The sequence below is a fragment of the Dryas octopetala genome, chromosome 5, assembly GCF_963921425.1.
Source record: "Dryas octopetala chromosome 5, drDryOcto1.1, whole genome shotgun sequence".
Lineage (NCBI taxonomy): Eukaryota > Viridiplantae > Streptophyta > Magnoliopsida > Rosales > Rosaceae > Dryas > Dryas octopetala.
In genome coordinates, this window is record NC_141370.1 from 10,332,614 (window position 1) to 10,351,253 (window position 18,640).

At 36.4% G+C, this 18,640-nt stretch overlaps 2 protein-coding genes across 2 annotated transcripts; one reads left to right on the plus strand and one right to left on the minus strand.

Annotated features, from left to right (window-relative positions):
* Positions 1-7,308: 7,308 nt before the first annotated feature.
* Positions 7,309-10,836, plus strand: LOC147284172 (Tetratricopeptide repeat (TPR)-like superfamily protein). The gene is made up of 3 exons (XM_086243427.1): positions 7,309-9,929; positions 10,348-10,409; positions 10,712-10,836. Exon 1 carries the CDS (start codon positions 7,589-7,591, stop codon positions 9,728-9,730), a length of 2,142 nt encoding a protein of 713 aa, XP_086099553.1. The 5' UTR covers positions 7,309-7,588; the 3' UTR covers positions 9,731-9,929; positions 10,348-10,409; positions 10,712-10,836.
* Positions 10,575-14,257, minus strand: LOC147284173 (1-deoxy-D-xylulose-5-phosphate synthase 2, chloroplastic). Its single transcript, XM_086243426.1, has 10 exons — positions 14,004-14,257; positions 13,611-13,772; positions 13,357-13,521; positions 13,071-13,221; positions 12,658-12,929; positions 12,294-12,567; positions 11,911-12,218; positions 11,519-11,800; positions 11,148-11,432; positions 10,575-11,043 (listed from the first exon to the last, which is right to left on the minus strand). Exons 1-10 carry the CDS (start codon positions 14,097-14,099, stop codon positions 10,897-10,899), a joined length of 2,142 nt encoding a protein of 713 aa, XP_086099552.1. The 5' UTR covers positions 14,100-14,257; the 3' UTR covers positions 10,575-10,896.
* Positions 14,258-18,640: the final 4,383 nt, after the last annotated feature.

Genomic DNA, 18,640 nt, shown 5'->3' on the forward strand with positions numbered 1-18,640 from the left:
TGAAACACGGTTGTACTGTATTTTGTATTTTGTATTGTACGTTTGATGTGAAAAGATAAATAAAGGTGGGTTTTAAAATTATGGTAAGTGGGCCTTGAAAATATGGTGTTGTGATGACCATTGGATCCTTTCAATGGCCAAGATCAAAAGTCTGGTACAATCCTGGTAGAGAGACCCTGGCAGAGGATCCTTATATCCCTAATTAAGATGCCTCTCTATGTCTAGACTGGTCTTATCACTGTGCTGGGATATTCATCTTTTCCACTCTGAAAGGATGGAAGAAAACAGTGAATCACATAATGAATAACAAATAAATCTAAAGATAGCAAGTTGGATAAGAGTTGGTAATTAACGCATGAATTATTCTGAAGGAATTACCATTATCACGTATTACAAGCAGGCCATGTTTTCTATTTGTGTTTCTTCCCCCTGGAACATGCACTGACCTACAGAAGGCATAACAACTCTTGAAAGAGCATAGCGAAAATTGATAAAATATACTAAATAGCGAGAATTGAAAATATACTAAAGAGCATAACAACTCTTGAAAGAGCATAAATATACTAAATAGCGAAAATTGATAAAATAAGTTGCATTTGTTTTTTTGGACGAAACCCCTTGCTTCCAAAATAATTAAGTTGCATTTGGTTATTAATTTCACATAAAACCAACCTCAGTGAGACATTCATAGAAAGTAAGGATTTTGTATAACTTAACATACACTAATTAATATGTAAAAATATTTTGTTATCACTAAATTATTTTCAAAAAACGTTATTTCTAATTTTATAGTTAGATATCTCATATCATCAATTCATCATCACTTAAGGAATGAGAATGGAATGAAAATGGGAATAAGTAAAGATGTCTAGTTTGTGGTACGACCCATTGCCATGTCTAGTTTGTGGTACGGGACTCAAGGTCTGAATTTGTGGTACGGGACCCATTGCGCAACAAACAAGAGTAGGGATATGTAGGCACTACAACTTAGCTGTGAAAAAGCCACTTTCAAATTAGGCAAAGCCCCAATCTTCAAATCTAAAACTTGATATGCTCCAAATCAAGAACTTGAAGCTCAACTATGCAGTCACAAAGTTTAGAAGTTTTCATTGCAAAAATAAAGTGAATTGAAAACAAAACACACCTCAAATTATGCACAATTGAATCTTAAATTATGCAGTCACAAATAGATACAAATAGATATAAATATAGAGGCATCTGTATTCTTGTATGCCAAAATAGATGCCACAAACTATCATTATAGTATGAAGGAACAAACTTAGGGGGGTGTATTCAATTAAGATTTTAATGGATTTTTATGGAATTGAAAAGTCTGATGGTATATTCAATTAAGATTTTTAAAGAGTCCATTAAAATTTGATGGTATTCAAATAAGACTTTTAAAAAGTCTATAAAAGTCTGTAGGTATTCAATTAAGACTTTTAAAAAGTCTATAAAAGTTTGTAGGTATTCAATCAAGACTTTTAAAGAGTCAATTAAAGTTTGACGGTATTGAAAAAGTTATTAATAAACAGTGAAGTTTGATGGAGTTTGGAGTATATATGAAGTATAAATACCAATTCTTCAATCCCAAGAGCAACAACGAGAGAATGCTAATCAATGGAGAACTAATATAGCTTCAGCTATGTGGGGAGATGTCGGGCATGCTGATCATAATGAGAATTGAAAGATTTAAAAACAATTTATGTTATGATTTTTTAATTTAGATCTAGAGACATGGTTAATTTAGATGCAATTACATGTCAATTGCTTTCATCCAGCTGAACCACCATTTTTTTTTCTTTTTTTAAGTTTGTTATTTTTCTTGTTTTTTCCCACAATTAATCATATTCATCATAGACATAGTTAACAAATAGATGGTCATGCATCTTGATTTTTCCTTGTGTACCTAATGGCTGCACCCGACTTGATGTCTATCATTATCAACTTGACCATTCTTGCTCTACATTGTGCTTTTGTTTTGTTTTAAAGATTATTTCCCTATTAATGGGGCTAATTTGTAAGAGACCCTATCATTGCCATTAAGCCAGGGTGCATGGCTGGTCTTTTTATTTGTGAAGTTTGACAAAGAGAATAGGGGTAAAATAATGATTTTACTATATTTTTTCGGAGTGTAATGAAGAGCTCAATTTTGATTCAAATAGTTCCTACATACTTTTCTATTCATTATTTTGATGTAAGGAAAAATTTAGGATGAAAGAGGAGGACTAACAAATAAATCACAAAGTTGAAAGAGATCACACGACTTCTTCAATAGATTTGTTACAGTCCTCCCCTATTTGTTACAAAAAATATCCGAGAAATTTTAAAATAAACAATAAAAAACTCTATTAAACTCTATCAAAGTTATTAGAAATCTATAAAAATCCATCAAAGTCAATGAAAATAGTTAGGCAAACTCTGTTAAAACTCTATGCAGAATTCTGCCAAAGTCTGTGTGGAGTTTATGAAAGTCATTTAAAATCTATCAACTCTACCAAAGTCAATGACTTTTAAAAATTCTATCAAAATCCATTAAAATCCTAATTGAATACACTTTCCTAAGTCTAAATTCAATCACGAGGGAGGGAAATTTCACTGCTGCTGCGTCAGACCTTGAGTCCAGTGCCAATCAAATTCATCTTTTTTCATTTCAACGCATTACATTAATACATTTTATGGAAATTTAGAGTGGAAAGTTGAATTGCAAGTTGCAACCGAGCATTAATTAGTAGGCAATGTGTATATAAAAAGCAAAATATACTTTTGTGCTTTAATTGTAACTGGTCATCAGTTACTAATAATTTACTATAAACAATAATAGTAAGTTAGTAACACAGTGAGATAAGTGTATCCATTGAGAAAAATAAAGGGACGAACCTATAACAGTAACCATCTATCAGTATCGATAAGGGGTTTTTGTAGTAGTGTGCCATGCAATCCATTTTGGCCCTTCTATAAACTTCCCCTATAATAATAGGACACATATTATTTTCTAAAAATCTTTATATACAATTAGGGTAATAACCTAATTTATGATTATTCACAATTCCAGAATTGGTAGGAGAACTTATGTATTTTTTTGAAGAAACATTTTGTATTTGTATTTATATGGGAAGCAAATTAGTAAACTTTGTTTATTATGTTTAGACAAATTAATGGGTAGAATAAACAATGGTTAAACCATTTTCATACTTTTCTTATGTGGCTAAGTATTGTTGTATTCTAAAGCAAAACCCTTCAATATTGGTGGTTTTCCTCACCAAAGCAACATCTTATTTGTTTTAATTTGTGGTATATATAGGTTGTCTTTCCTTGATTTTTCTAAGAAAGAGCTTTCTGAACCTCATACACCTTTATATCAATGATGCTACGGGTGCCAAATCTTTTTCCAAATTCTAAACACCAACTGATGTCTATCACACATGTCACATTTCTCATTGCCATGCTAGTATGCTACGGGTGCCAAACCTTATCCCAAAGAAACTATCTTGTAGTTGTACTGCCAAACCTTTTCACATGTCACATGGAGGTTATGACATATATGATATGCCAGATTCTAGTTTGAGAGCAGAGAATGACCACAAGCCAAAGCTAAGAAATGGAAGCAATAAAGACTCAATTCTTATGTTGGCCCTCATATTTAACATATACATGTTAGAAAAATGAATGCCACATGAAATTCTCCATAGTATTTATTGTCGATTGGGGAGTTCTTAACATTTTGATTTTGTGCGCGCGGTTAAGGAGTTTTTATTTATTTATTTTTTTTTTTTTTTTTTATGAAGTTGGTTTAGGCCAATTGAGAAAATGTAAAAGCTTGCATTACTTATTGTAGAATGATTGAGGTGTTGCGTGTGCTGAACTAAACAATTTTTTATAACTTAATCTTAAAAACCCCAATAAAAGCCTGAAGCTGGATAGAAATAGGCTTTATTCTGTAACATGGAAGAACAGTGTAACAAGAAGAAACTATGGTATATAGTTTAGGTATCATTTTCTTATTTATTTTATAATTTTCACTTTCTCCATCCTATATATGTTTATTTGTGATCCTATTTACTGACTATATTGTCATGCACCCAAACCTCACACCCCATTTAAAGTTTTGGCACAGAAGTGAGTCTTTGGCCTCAAAAAATATGGTCATTTGAATTATCTACAATTTTAGCTTAAAAAATACAGTAAATTACTAAAAAGTTCATTTTACAGCCCTTAGTGAAAAAAAAACTACCTAAAAAGTTGAAATGATAAATAGGTCCACTTTGTACAAATAAAGTTTACGTTATGTTTTTTTTTGTACAAAAAAATCTGTGGAAAAAAATATAACGTGAACTTTATTTGTACAAAATGGACCTATTTATAATTTCAACTTTTTAGACGAGTTTTTTTTTTTGTACAAAAGGCTCTCAAATAGACCTTTTAGTAATTGAGCCTAAAAAATAAGCTTAGAGGGGGGTGTTGATCCAACCCAACTTAAATGAACAAAAATTGAGGCCCCAAAATAGCAACTCATACCTGTCAAAAGATACATCACAAATAGACTTTGGATCAAGCATTCTGATTCTTATAGCATCTGTCACAAAAAGCTCTTTATATATGAGTGGCTGCACACAGTAAAATGTCAACAGTAGCTTCAAAGAAACATTCATGCCAATACCAATAGATTTTTTTTTCTTTTGAATTTCAGCATAACAGGTAAGGTAACAATTTCTTAATTGTTTGCTCAAGCAGAAGCAAGAACACCAATGGACACAAAGTTTAAGTTATGACCATATATGTTGGGAACCCTGCATCTGTCTGCAACATTCAAGGCATCTGAAAGAGGTGCATCCACGCTAAGAATATCAAATTTTTTCCTGGCCGCAGATAAAAAGAAGCTCAGTATAATAAAGTTGCTTCACTTTCTTAAAACGATTAAGACATGACCCGTAATGTTTTTTTGCCACCTCCCTAAATTACAATCTGGAAAGGTATGTAATTTTTCCATAATTCTCACCATATTCACTTGAAATTAAAGAGGTGGCAAAAAGAATATGAGTATAACCTGAACGGTTTAGAATTCTACCATCAGCTTGGAAAATTAATTTAGTACAATCTAAGGGAAATGCCACACATTTGGAATTCAATTACGACTTTGAATACCTTCTCAAGTCAATTCAAAGAAATTTCCGTTGACATTACCGTCTCAACAATCAGTTTTTTCTGAAATCTAGCTATTTTTATCCTCAAGAGTCAAGACATGCTGAAAGTATAAATGGGTAGCTAAGCAGGAAAATGACTAGAGGAAAGACCGCATAATGTACCGAACAAATAAAAGGCAAGAAACAAACCTCAAAATGTCCTCCTTCCACCTGTCGGTTTTTCGATACTCATAATCGTGATGATCGGCAACAAACCACCACAGGAACCAGGTTAGTGTCTGGGATCGAGCAGATGACATTTGTTCGATCCATGGGACCGTCAATGGTAAACCTGGCTGGTGAGGAGAGGGGGTTGAGACAAAGTGTGAGGAAGAAACAGAACATAAGAGGTAAGGGTGTTAAAGGGTGTAGAAAAAAAAAAAAAAAGGAACTTGATGACAGCTTTAATAAAGGAAAAAAAAAAAATTGATCACGGCAGGTCATATTAGCTGATAAGATATATCAAATGCTTCATTATGTGGTTGGAAGATGTGGTATATACAATATTACTTTGGACACATAGTTGAGCTCTGTAGCATCGTTAATAGAGTAACAAAAAAGAATGAGTTACCACTACGTTACCTTACAAGAAATGTAGCAACACCACCTAAAATAAGGCTCTTCAACTCGCTCTTCGATGCTCCTTCTATGTTTGATAGAATGCTACTGAGGACTGTTTGCCAAATTCATACACTTACAATGTCTTGATAGATGGGCTCTGCAAAGAGAGAAAAATGCAGGAAGCATCATTACTGGTAAAGAAAACGTAGTGAAGCCTAGAAACCCCACTTAAACAATTCTAATTAAGCAAATGCTGAAGGAGGCTTTGACCATGCTCATAGGCTTTTTTCAACCAGATGGTTTCTGTCATTAACCAGCATGATCTATTTACTCACATTACATTTTTTCATGTATAAAGCAATATTGATAATATATAAGAAACGCAGAAGCTGATGAAGATCAGTATTTTACATTCCATCCATGCCCTCAATCAACATTGTATTTGTCTGAGGATGAAGTTGGCAACCCATTTTCTACATCATTCATAGCAGCTCAGAGCATCTATCGACAAGACTCCTCTTAAGTAAACTATCCAGGAGAACTTTCCAAGCTACTTCATCATAGTTATACCCACAACGAAGAATACTGCATAAAACAACTCTTGCCTTCTCGCTATTCTTTTCATCAAATAGACCGCATACAAGGAACATGGAGGACTCAAATGTTGGTAAAGAACAATGCTCAATCATAGTATCCAGCATTACTGCCTCTCCATACACTAGCAGCTAAAATCAACAATTAAGAAGAGAATTATAATTATCCTTTCTGGGAGATTGAAATGCACCTATCTCTCATATGAGCATACGGGGCTACTCCAGAACGCGCCTCCCTTTGCAAAGTCCTATTATAAGCTTGTCATAAGTGTTAATATTGGTGAAACCATATCCAACCATCTTCTCAAGGATCTCTAAAGCAATTTCGAAATCCATTAATTATGCAACCAGCATCAAGCATGCACTTAAGAACACCAAATGCACAATCTATTAATCTCATAGGTCCATATGAATCAACTAATATAATATGTAAGTCAATGAATCTGTGACTATTCCTTCTGCATATTCCCTCTGTTGCAGCAATATGTATGAATAAATTTAGTGCAAGTAAATAAATCAGGTTGATAATTACGAGCAAAAAACATCAGGTGAAAAAGCTAGCTTATGAGCATGGGCTAAGTCTCCTTTCAGCATTTGTTTAATTAGAGTTGTATAAGACTATAAATAGAGACGGTAGGTAGGTTTCACACCACTACTTAACATCTTATTTAGCATTAACAATGCTTCCTGCATTTCTCTCTCTTTGCACAGCCCAACTATAAAGGCACTCCACAACAAGCATTCCACCAAACAAAGAATAGGCATGTTCATTGTCCCAAACTTGCAGTAGCCATGAACCATTGTATATATACTATGCGAAATCACGTCTAACATCTCCAAATACAGTTCTCAAATCTTCAGTTAGAGAAAACTTAGATAACGACATCAAAAGCAAATTGTAGCACCTGAGAGTGAGCTTGATTCATCCGCCGCAAAAAGTCCAGCACGAACTGGGCTTCGTGGACCGAATCGTAAGCCATAATCATCGAAGAAGCCATTGGGAAGCAGAATGTTCTGTGTTTGCATCCGGGTTTTTGGGCAATCCAAGTGTAGAAGCTTTAACGCAGTTTGAAGGTCCAGATAGAGACAACCGGATGGGGATATGCAGGGGATTAGTTTTCAAGCGAAGGGTGTCTTTGTCAATTCGGACAAGAATAATAGCGAAGAGCTGGGAGTAGTGAGAGTGCGAGTGTTTGATTCTATTGATATGGGAAATGGCTTTGCCTAAGCTTTTGACACATAGCCATTGAAATGAGCGTACCCAGACTACGCCAACTCAACCACCTCAAGTGTTTGACATCTATTGCTCAGAGTCGAAGCTGCTTTGACGCCTCCTTTAAGAATACAAGCCTCACAGAGGCCTCCCAGTTCTACTCTTCTCTGCTTCAACAATGTACCCACAAAAGGTCCTTGATAGACGTGGGAATGGTTCAAACCCATATGATCAAATCCGGTTGCATACACCTCAATTTAGGTAATAAGCTCGTTGATGCGTTTTTGAAGTGTGGTAGCATTAGCCATGCACGTAAACTGTTCGATGAGTTGCCTAACAGGCATGTAGTGATCTGGAATTCAATGATTTCTTCTTATATTAGCCACAAAAACAGTAAGGAGGCTATTGGGTTGTATGAGAGGATGGTCCCGGACGGAGTTTTCCCAGATGAATACACGTTTTCATGTGTTTTCAAGGCTTTTTCTGATCTGGGTCTTGTACATGAAGGCCAGAGAGCTCATGGGTTGTCAGTGGTTTTGGGTCTAGAGGTGTCAAATGTGTTTGTTGGCAGTGCCCTTGTTGATATGTATGCAAAGTTTGGGAGAATGAAGGATGCCCGGTTGATCTCGAATCGTGTTGTGGACAAAGATGTTGTTTTGTTTACGGGGTTGATTGTTGGCTACTCTAAGCATGGTGATGATGATGAAGCTCTAGAGGTTTTTGGGGACATGATCAACCAAGGAATTAAGGCTAATGAGTATACGTTTGCTAGCATCTTGATCACTTGTGGGAATTTAGAGGATTTAACTAATGGTAAGTTGGTCCATGGTCTGGTTATCAAGTCTGGTTCGGAACCTGCTGTGGCTTCACAGACTTCACTACTAACCATGTATGCTAGATGTGGCTTGATTGATGATTCTCTAAGGATTTTCAAAGGGTTTTTGCATCCAAACCAGGTAACATGGACATCTCTTATTGTGGCCCTTGTGCGAAATGGTAGAGAAGAGTTAGCTTTGACAAAGTTCAGAAGAATGATTCGTAATTCAACAGTTCCGAATTCTTTCACGCTATCTGGTGTTCTTCAGGCATGCTCAAACCTTGCTATGATTGATGAAGGAAAACAAATCCATGCCATGGTCACAAAATTTGGATTGGATAGAGACATATATGCTGGTGCTTCTCTCATTAACTTGTATGGGAAATGCGGAAGTACAGAGATGGCAAGGTCTGTTTTTGATGCCTTAATTGAAATTGATATGGTATCCATGAACTCCATGATATATAGTTATGCGCAGAATGGATTTGGACACGAAGCACTTCAACTTTTTAATGGAATGAAAGACTTTAGACTTGAACCAAATGATGTGACAATTTTGAGTGTTCTCTTGGCATGCAACAATTCAGGATTGGTTCAAGAAGGCTGCCAAATCTTTGCTACCATTAGGAATAATCATAATTTTGAGTTGACAAGAGATCACTATGCTTGCATGGTTGATTTGCTTGGGCGATGTGGGAGGCTTGAAGAGGCTGAAATATTAATAAAACAAGTCAGCAATCCAGATGTAGTCTTATGGAGGACACTGCTAAGTGCATGTAAACTTCATGGAGAGGTGGAGATGGCAGAAAGAGCTGTAAATAAAGTGCTTGAACTTGCTCCAGGTGACGAGGGGTCTCATGTCCTGTTGACAAATGTTTATGCTTCAACTGGTAATTGGAGTCAAGTTATAGGGATGAAAAGCACAATGAGGGATATGAAAATTAAGAAGAATCCTGCAATGAGTTGGGTTGAAGTGGATAGGAAGGTTCACTCTTTCATGGCTGGAGATTTGTCCCATCCAAGATCTAGAGAGATAAATGAAACATTAGAAAAACTGATTGAGAAGGTAGAAATCTTGGGTTATGTTCCTGATACAAAATTTGTGTTGCAGGACTTGGATGAGGAGAACAAGAAGAGGTCTTTGTACTATCACAGCGAGAAACTAGCCATTGCCTTTGCTCTATTGATGAGTAGTGATAAGAATACCATTATCAGGATATTTAAGAACCTTAAAGTTTGTGGGGACTGTCATTCCTGGATCAAATTTGTCACCAAAGTTATTGGGAGACGAATAATTGCTCGGGATGCTAAGAGATTCCATCATTTTAAGGATGGATTTTGTTCCTGTGGAGACTATTGGTGAATCCCCATTGTGATGTAGTCAATTTTACTGTTAGATCGGCAGAGGCAATATTGATCTTTTCTGCTGATGGATTCACCAACTGTTTGATTGGCTGTGTAATTAATCACTTTATGCACACCTGTGTTGCAAGCTTCTGCCAATGATTGATCTTCATGGACGCACATTCTATTTGACAAATTTGAGAATCTTGGTAGGCAAGGTACTTTAAATTGCAAAATGACTTGTGTTTTCTAGATGAAATAGCAAATTTAGTAGGAATTTAATTGCTATCCTCAAAGTTTTTTTGAGGAAGATATTACCCCAGATGGTATGTGTTTCTGCAGAGATTATTGATGACATAATTCATAATTTCTACATGACTTTGTTTTCATCAGTCCTGTGCACATTTGGCTATTCTACTTTTCATTCTGCAGATATTCCCATAAACTGCAGAGATTATTGTTGACACAATTCATAATATCTATAATTCTCTGTCTTTCTTTTTTTCAGTCCTCCTATGCACATTAGCCTTTTATACTTTTCATTCTGCAGATACGCCCATAAACTGGATGGCTCAGTCAATGAACTTGTATAATTTGTTAATTAATTCTTTTCTATTTTATTAACTCTTCAAACAGCTGCATTGCAAGCTATAGGCCAACTGTTTGTCCGCATGGATTTGCTTCACTATTAGTGACAGGTGAGAACCTATGTAGAAATCTGTTTAATGTAGAGATGAGTCCATTGGTATTTGATTATAGTACTGCAAAGATGACTTTTGGAGAACAATCATATGTTGCGCCCATCTCTTTAATTTTTCAAATTAAAGAAACCGATTGATAAATGAGTAGGACACATTAGTGAGTGTTCTCTGCAAGAAAAATAATTTCTGTTGGTTTGTTTCAAGTTTGGTGCTGTGTCCATTGTAATGCAACTGGTACACATAAGCACTAATTATGCACCGAGTACATATCTGATCCCTTAATGACTGGTGCTGTGTAGTGATGGAGATCTCGAGATGTGGATTCAAGGGGTCTACAAGCATAATATGTGAGCACACCCCAAATCAGCTCTCTATAGTTGGGATTTTCACATTTTTCTTCTAAACCCAGATGGACAAATAAAACTCCTGAAGATGTAATTAATATTTACAGCTTACATGGCTACACATTGAGTCCACCTACAACTCACTTGAACTGAAGAGCTTCTTTTGGCCTCCCCAATAGAGATAATACTGTTGCTGAGATATGCCTCGAGGAGAGCCCTGCTTCTTCAATCTGATCCTGGGGTGCTCCATGATCAATGTATCTATCAGGAAGTACCATTGCTCTCAACTGCAAAGAAAGCTCCCAAAATTTTAGGGTGAACAAAGAGAGATAATAAGGTTAAAAGGAACAAAAATCAGAAATGCTATAAAAAGTACTATGAAATTTAGTACCTTGAGTGGTCCATCTAGAATACCACTTAAACATAGGAAGTGTGATACATGAGATCCAAAACCTCCAATTGAACCTTCTTCCACTGTAATAAGGATTTCATGCTCATTGGCCAGTTGCTTGATTAGATCTGTATCCAAAGGTTTGCAAAATCTTGCATCGGCTACTGTCACAGATATGTCCCGTTTTTTCAGCATGCTTGCAGCTTCCACACATTGTTGAACTATGGAACCATATCCCAAAATCGCAACTCTACTGCCTTCTATCAGTATTCTTCCTTTACCAATCTATTCAATAGTTATTGAAGAAATATCTAATCAGCTATCTGTTTGGTATCCATCACTTAATAATTTTAGATTTCATTTATACTAACCTCAAGTGGGGTTCCTTTGTTATTAGCAGGAAGAAGTGCTCCAATACCATTGCCTCTTGGAAACCTGAAGCAGCTAGGTCTATCATCTATGACTGCTGCTGTGGCGACCATGTTCATCAGTTCAGCTTCATCAGATGGAGCCATAACCACCATGTTGGGCAAGCAAGCCATGTACGTGATATCAAATGCTCCACAATGGGTGGGCCCATCTGCACCAACCAATCCAGCTCGATCCATTGCAAAGCGAACAGGTAGTTTTTGAAGATCTACATCATGAATCACCTATTCACCCATTATAAGTCATTAGAGTCGTATCAAGCAGTGATTTTGTAGAAACTAAGTTTGAAAAGCAAACTACAATTGCCTTTTCTCTTTTATCAGCTCAGCCTCACCTGGTCATATCCTCGTTGCAGGAATGATGAGTAGATTGCACAGAATGGCTTGAGACCTTCTGCAGCTAAACCAGCTGCAAATGTAACAGCATGTTGCTCAGCAATCCCCACGTCGAAGCAACGATCTGGAAACCTCTTCTGGAAATAATTGAGACCAGTTCCACCACCCATTGCTGCATGGATGGCTACAATCTTCTCATCCGTTTCAGCTTCCTTTATTAGAGATTCAGCAAAGTACTGAGTATATGAAAGTGTAGGGAATTTGGACTTAAATTGCTTGCCTGTTCTTGGGTCAAACTTGACAACCCCTGAGAGTATAAGGGAAAAAGGATCAGCATAAGGATTCATAACAAGATTCCGGGATCATAAAGTCCAACTCTCACCATGCATTTTATCAGCTGATGCCTCAGCTGGGGGATAGCCCTTGCCTTTCTCTGTCATGATGTGGATCAAAACTGGCCCTGGGGCAGGCATGGCTTTCACTCTCTGGAAAATGGTGACTAAGTCTGCAACATTATGCCCATCCACTGGACCAATATAATAAAACCCGAGCTCCTCAAAGAGAGTGGACCCAGAAGCACTGATCATGCCCCTTGCGTATTCATCTACTTTTGCTGCAACTTCATGTGTTTGGCCTCCAATTTGCTTCGTAACGCTCTTTGAAAAATATTTTTGAAGTCAGATATTGAAGTAAAATGAACAGGTCAGAATAGGAAGGGATCATTATTTATAAGCTTAAAGATTTACTTTTGCAGCTTCTCGAAGTTTGCGAAATTGGGTGCTTGCTTGGAGCTTGGTTAGAGCGCTGCTGAGGGCTCCAACCGGCTTTGCAGGGCCATCAAGAGTGGCGGTGGGTAAAGAGACTTGCTTATTGTCATTCAATATGACGATAAGGTTAGTATCAAGGTATCCTGCATTGTTCATGGCCTCATATGCTTGCCCTGCAGTCATGGCTCCATCTCCAATCACTGATATGATATTATTATTCTTCCCAAGTATGTCTCTTGCAGCTGCCATGCCTGCCAATAGTTTTTAGGGAAAAGGTGGATGATATTAGAAAAAAGTATTCATCTATGTATCTTGGACATATGTTATGTTAAATTTAAGATTGAAAGGGGATTTGGCAGGGGGGGTGGTGGTTAAGGTGAGAATAAAGGTACCTAAACCAGCAGATATGCTTGTAGAACTGTGCCCTGCGCCAAAAGCATCGTGAACGCTCTCATCCCTTTTAGGAAACCCTGCAAGGCCTGAAGTTTTCCTAATTGTATGCATCTTGGACCTCCTTCCAGTAAGGATTTTATGAGGATATGCCTGCACAAGTTATTGCTTCTCTCTCAGAACCTATTGTGTAGAACACTATAATTTAATGTCTGTGACAAATTATTCCAAACAAAAGCAGAATCATTTTCTTTTCAATTAAAGTAGAAAAAATAATGTTTATTGCACCTGATGGCCAACATCCCATATGATTTTGTCTTCAGGGGTGTTGAACACATGATGCAGTGCCACTGTCAGCTCCACCACACCCAAGCTAGAACTAAGATGCCCACCTGATTGTGAAACACTGTAAACAATATCTACTCTGAGCTCTGCTGCAAGTTCTTCAAGATCCTGAAGAAAATGTTCCGCAATTATGATGACCACGTAGACGAGTAAAATTACGAAGAGCACCAACACAACAAAAGCAGTTGTCTTCCTACCTGTGTGGATAGATTCTTCATGTGAGCTGGGTAATTGATTGTGTCCAACAATGGCGTGGCTGGTTTTTCGCCAGAGTACTCGATCTTCCATCCATCCTTCTCTTTTCTTATCAACTTGCGGTCCTCACCATCTGAGTTAGCAGCAGAGGCCTTCAAACAGAACTGCCAAAGATGATCAAAACAACCATTGGAACATCAATAAACTTAGTGTTTTGACACAACCCACATCAGAAGAAGAAATTCAGAATCTATCAGAAACCCATAAAGGAAAACAAAAAAATAATAATAGGGAAAATGAGAAGCATCTTCTTTAGTTGGAAATCATGGAGCCCATTTGCAGAAACAGAAAACAGAAAGGAACAGTAGAACACATGGAGATGTAATTCATTAAACCTGTTTTCTGCAACTATGATTTAGTCTTGGACTTGGAGTGTTGAGGCATGAAGAGAAATACTGATTTGGTCTGATGAAGGACCCTGAAACCGCCATGGCTAATCGAATCTAGTTGCAGACAAATGGGAGGAGAAGGTTGTGAGCATTTTAGAGACGGGGACAAGAACCAAGGTTATATAGTTGGCGATCCAGACACAGAAGCAGGCCAGGCAACCTACGTTGGCAAAAAAATACAGAGTGCCTCTAACTTTCGAGTAGTGCTATTCTAAAAAAATTTACTACTCGAGCGGAGTTTGAGCATTCTAAACATAATTTCATCATTACTCGGAAGTATGAAACTCTAAGGCCCGTTTGGTATCTAACTCAAATTTAAAAAATAAAAATTAAATTAAGACTTTTTTTTAATGTGATTTTTCAAAATCAATTTTTAAAACTTGAAAATTTGTTTAGTATAAAATTTGAAAACAATTTTTTTAATTTTAAAAATGATGACAGCTAAGGAAGAATGAAGTATAAAAAAAAAATGATGTTTTATTATTTTTAAAATGTTTTTGAATTTTTTTTCAAAAATTGTTTTTGAAAATGGTCTATCAAACATGTTTTTTTGTTTTTTTGTTTTAAATGGTTTTTGTTTTGTATTTTTAAAGAATACCGACAAACAAAAAAACTCTAAAGAATAAGAGTTAAAAGTTTTGATGGTAAAAAATTTCCCATTTAAAATGTTCACTTTTGTTTACTACGTGGCAACCCTCTTCTTTTTGACATAAAGACCTTTAATTTTTATCCTAAATAATTTAGTTCTTATCTAGATAACTCTTGATTTTCAGATAAAACTAAGAATGTTGAGACAAAAGGAAAATCCAAATTTCTGAAAACTAAGTAAATGACTTTCCTTTTGAATAATAAATCAGATAGTGTAATCTAATTTTTCAAGTGCCATATTCAGGTTTCATAGTATAGGTGGGTTGGTTACTTGCTTGATGAAATGGAGAATAGATATGTTTGTCCTTTAAGGAAAGTCATGCTTCACAAATATAGCTTCAGGGTTGGAACATTTCCTCATTCTCAAGTTTATACAATGCGTGGCTTTGAGATGAGAAAGAAATTATTGTTTAGTGTTTGTGGATAAATCCACATGGATTCAATGGCCAATCACAGACCAACACGTGGCACACCAAGTCCCATTTTTGCTCAGACTCTTTGATGGTCAACTTGGTCAGACCCAGCCATCTATGTCATCATCTCAGCTTAGCAACGCCAACAGCATGTACATATGAGATCGGCTCTTACCTCCGGGTTACCCATATCCGATCCGAACCGACATTGGGATCCACCAGGAATTCGAGAGATCATCTTTTTCGGCACCATCAGTTCGGCTCGGATCTGGAGATCATTTTTCTCCAGTCACACCTCAACCATTGGTTCGGCTCGGCCCGGACCAATGACCGATCACGATCAGACGTGCTTCGACAATCTTGTCACCACCTGATCATCTCAACCATTGGTTCGGCTCGGCCCGGACCAATGACCGATCACGATCAGACGTGCTTCGACAATCTTGTCACCACCTGATCATCTCAACCATTGGTTCGGCTTGGGCCGGCCCAATGACCGATCACGATCAGACGTGCTTCGACAATCTTGTCACCACCTGATCATCTCAACCATTGGTTCGGCTCGGCCCGGACCAATGACCGATCACGATCAGACGTGCTTCGACAATCTTGTCACCACCTGATCATCTCAACCATTGGTTCGGCTCGGCCCGGACCAATGACCGATCACGATCAGACGTGCTTCGACAATCTTGTCACCACCTGATCATCTCAACCATTGGTTTGGCTCGGCCCGGACCAATGACCGATCACGATCAGACGTGCTTCGACAATCTTGTCACCACCTATTCATCTCAACCATTGGTTCGGCTCGGCCCGGCCCAATGACCGATCACGATCAGACGTGGATCTCCACGTCACCACATCAACTCAGTCCATTCCATTCTCAGTTCGGATCGGCTCGGCTTTGGTGATCATCATCTCAAATCCTAGTTGCGGCCGGATTTCACTTGAGGGGATCACTGCACTACCTACCTGATCGGCTTGGCCGACTTGTCTAAATCCGATCCGATTACACATGGGTTTCACGTCTACACGTGAGGACATGTGTTCGGATCGGCTCGGCCTCCCACCGCCATCCTAAAGAAGATCACGATTGGGACGAACCGCCATACTCAAGTGCACCTGACGTGACTCTCTGACAGATAAGACATTCCAGCTCACAGCCATGACTATTGGGGCATTCCACCTGATCTTCCATCCTTGCATTCAATGCAGCATTGAATGCAAAGGAGGTGAGTAGCTGTGCATGCTACTAGTTATGGCCGAACGCGTGGATTTCTCTCAGCCACTCAATCACATGCAGGTAACTTACTCTCCACACCTTCCCTTGTCTATATAAACCAACTTATATGCACAAAGCCAGGATCCCATCCATCCAGCCATCACAAAGCAAACACTTGCACAAACTTTGGCTTACCAAAAACACACTTGGACTTGCTGAGAATAAACCCAGAACATTTGCCTTGTTCTTCCCATTCTCCCAAGTTCATCACATGTTCTTCCTCACTTCCATCCAAACACCATCAAACACACATCACTGACTTCATCATCGGAGCGTGTTTGGCTGGTACCACACCGGTCCATCTCCTTTGATCTTGTGTTTGTCTACAGGAAGATCTCAATCAACATCCACGTCATCATCCAGCAAGACTTCGGATCAGCCAGGTCACTATCTCTAAGTTGCTGCATCTATCTCACGGAAATTTGCATCAACATTTAGTCCAAAAACAAAAAAGGAATAACCCTCATCTCATTCAATTATAATCAGTTTGTATCTCTCTTTTTTCATCTAATTAAATTATAATCCGTCGAGCCTTCGATCGCTCTTTGCAAGTATTTCAACACTCAACGCCATCATTCGAATAATAATGTTATAATTGTTGATTAGTGACATTTGACACAACAATTATGTCCAAATAATAACTATATATGAACATGATTTTATTTTTATATGTTATTTGTGAAATATTGATACATTAATTTAATAAATTAACACACGAAGAAAAACAACCTTAAAACTCACAAAATATTTTTGTAATTGTAAGAAATATCACATCATGTCACTTATTGATTATTACACGAAATTCAAACGCTTAATTTAAAACTAAACTGAAGTACCTGGCAAAAAAAAAATGTATGTTAACTCTAAGTACCAAATTTCAATGTTATTTTATTTTAACTACTAAAATATTTATGTCATTTCACTTTAGATACTAAATTTCAGTTTAGATATCAACTTTAAAAAACATGGTTCTACAGAGCTGTGACTATTAACTTTTTATTGATTTATTGTTTTTTCAGTGTTTGCAAGACTTAAACTTTAATGTTTAGTCTCTATGTTATAGGATTTCATCTCCCAAGCCTAAATCAAAAGCACTAAATTCTTATAAACTTTGAATTTTTATGAATTTCAAACATTTACAACTATGACTATTCAACAGTTACAACTGTATAGCAAACTGATTTATAACCTAATCAAAAATATCTTGTTCTAGGTTAGTACCTAAATTAAAAAAAAAAAAAAATAGTGTCTTATTGCCAAGGTATTAAATTTTGAAATTTTCGGTGAAATTTCGTTTTTTTAAGGTTCTGAAATTGAAACACATATTCAACAATTTTTCGTGAAGTTTTTACCAAAATTTACCGAAATTTATCGAAATTATCGAAATTTTCCTATTTTCTATTTTCTCCAATTTCAGAAATTCACCAAAAATAGCTCGAGACTCCAAATAATTCACTGAAAAATTTTACGAATTCGTATTGATGAGTACTAATTTCCTATGACCTCAAAATAGTGAAATTGCTTTCAGAAAATTATGAAAAATCCTACTCTCATAATTTAATTATAAAAATAATAATAATCGCCAAATTCTTGAATTTTCTTTTTCTAAAATTCATTTCCACACAACTAAGCTCTAGAACCACAATAAAAGGTTCAAGTTAGTTAAAATAAACTTAAGAAAATTTCTAATTCCTTTAAACAAACCTTAAACAAGTTTGAAAAATTTAAGTAACAAAATTACCATAAGCCAAAATTTGGATTGTTACACTCAGTAAAGACAAAGCTTGGCTGGGTGAGAGGCACGAGAAAAAAGGAAGGAAAGAAAAAAAAAAAAAAAAAAAAAAAGGGAGTGGGGTTTGGGGCCTTTAAGCAATTGGAAAGAAAAAAAAAGATTTGGGATTTCGTTTAGTTATTTTAAACCCTAAACTCTAATACAGTTTTATATAAAAAATAATTAAACATATCCTAAAGGGCTTTAAACCTAATATTCTAAAGAATATAAAGTATATATGGTTTAATGTATAGATTATAAAGTATAAAGAGTATTAGGGTATATAGAGTATTAGAGTTTATATTTTAGTGTATAATTAAATTATAGAGTATAAAGAATATACTAATTTTATTTATTCATTATACTAATTTTATTTATAGAAAATTAGGATTAAATACCAAATCCTAATAATTTTTTGGTATAGCATGAAGACCATATAATATTTCAATTGAACTACCAAATTAAA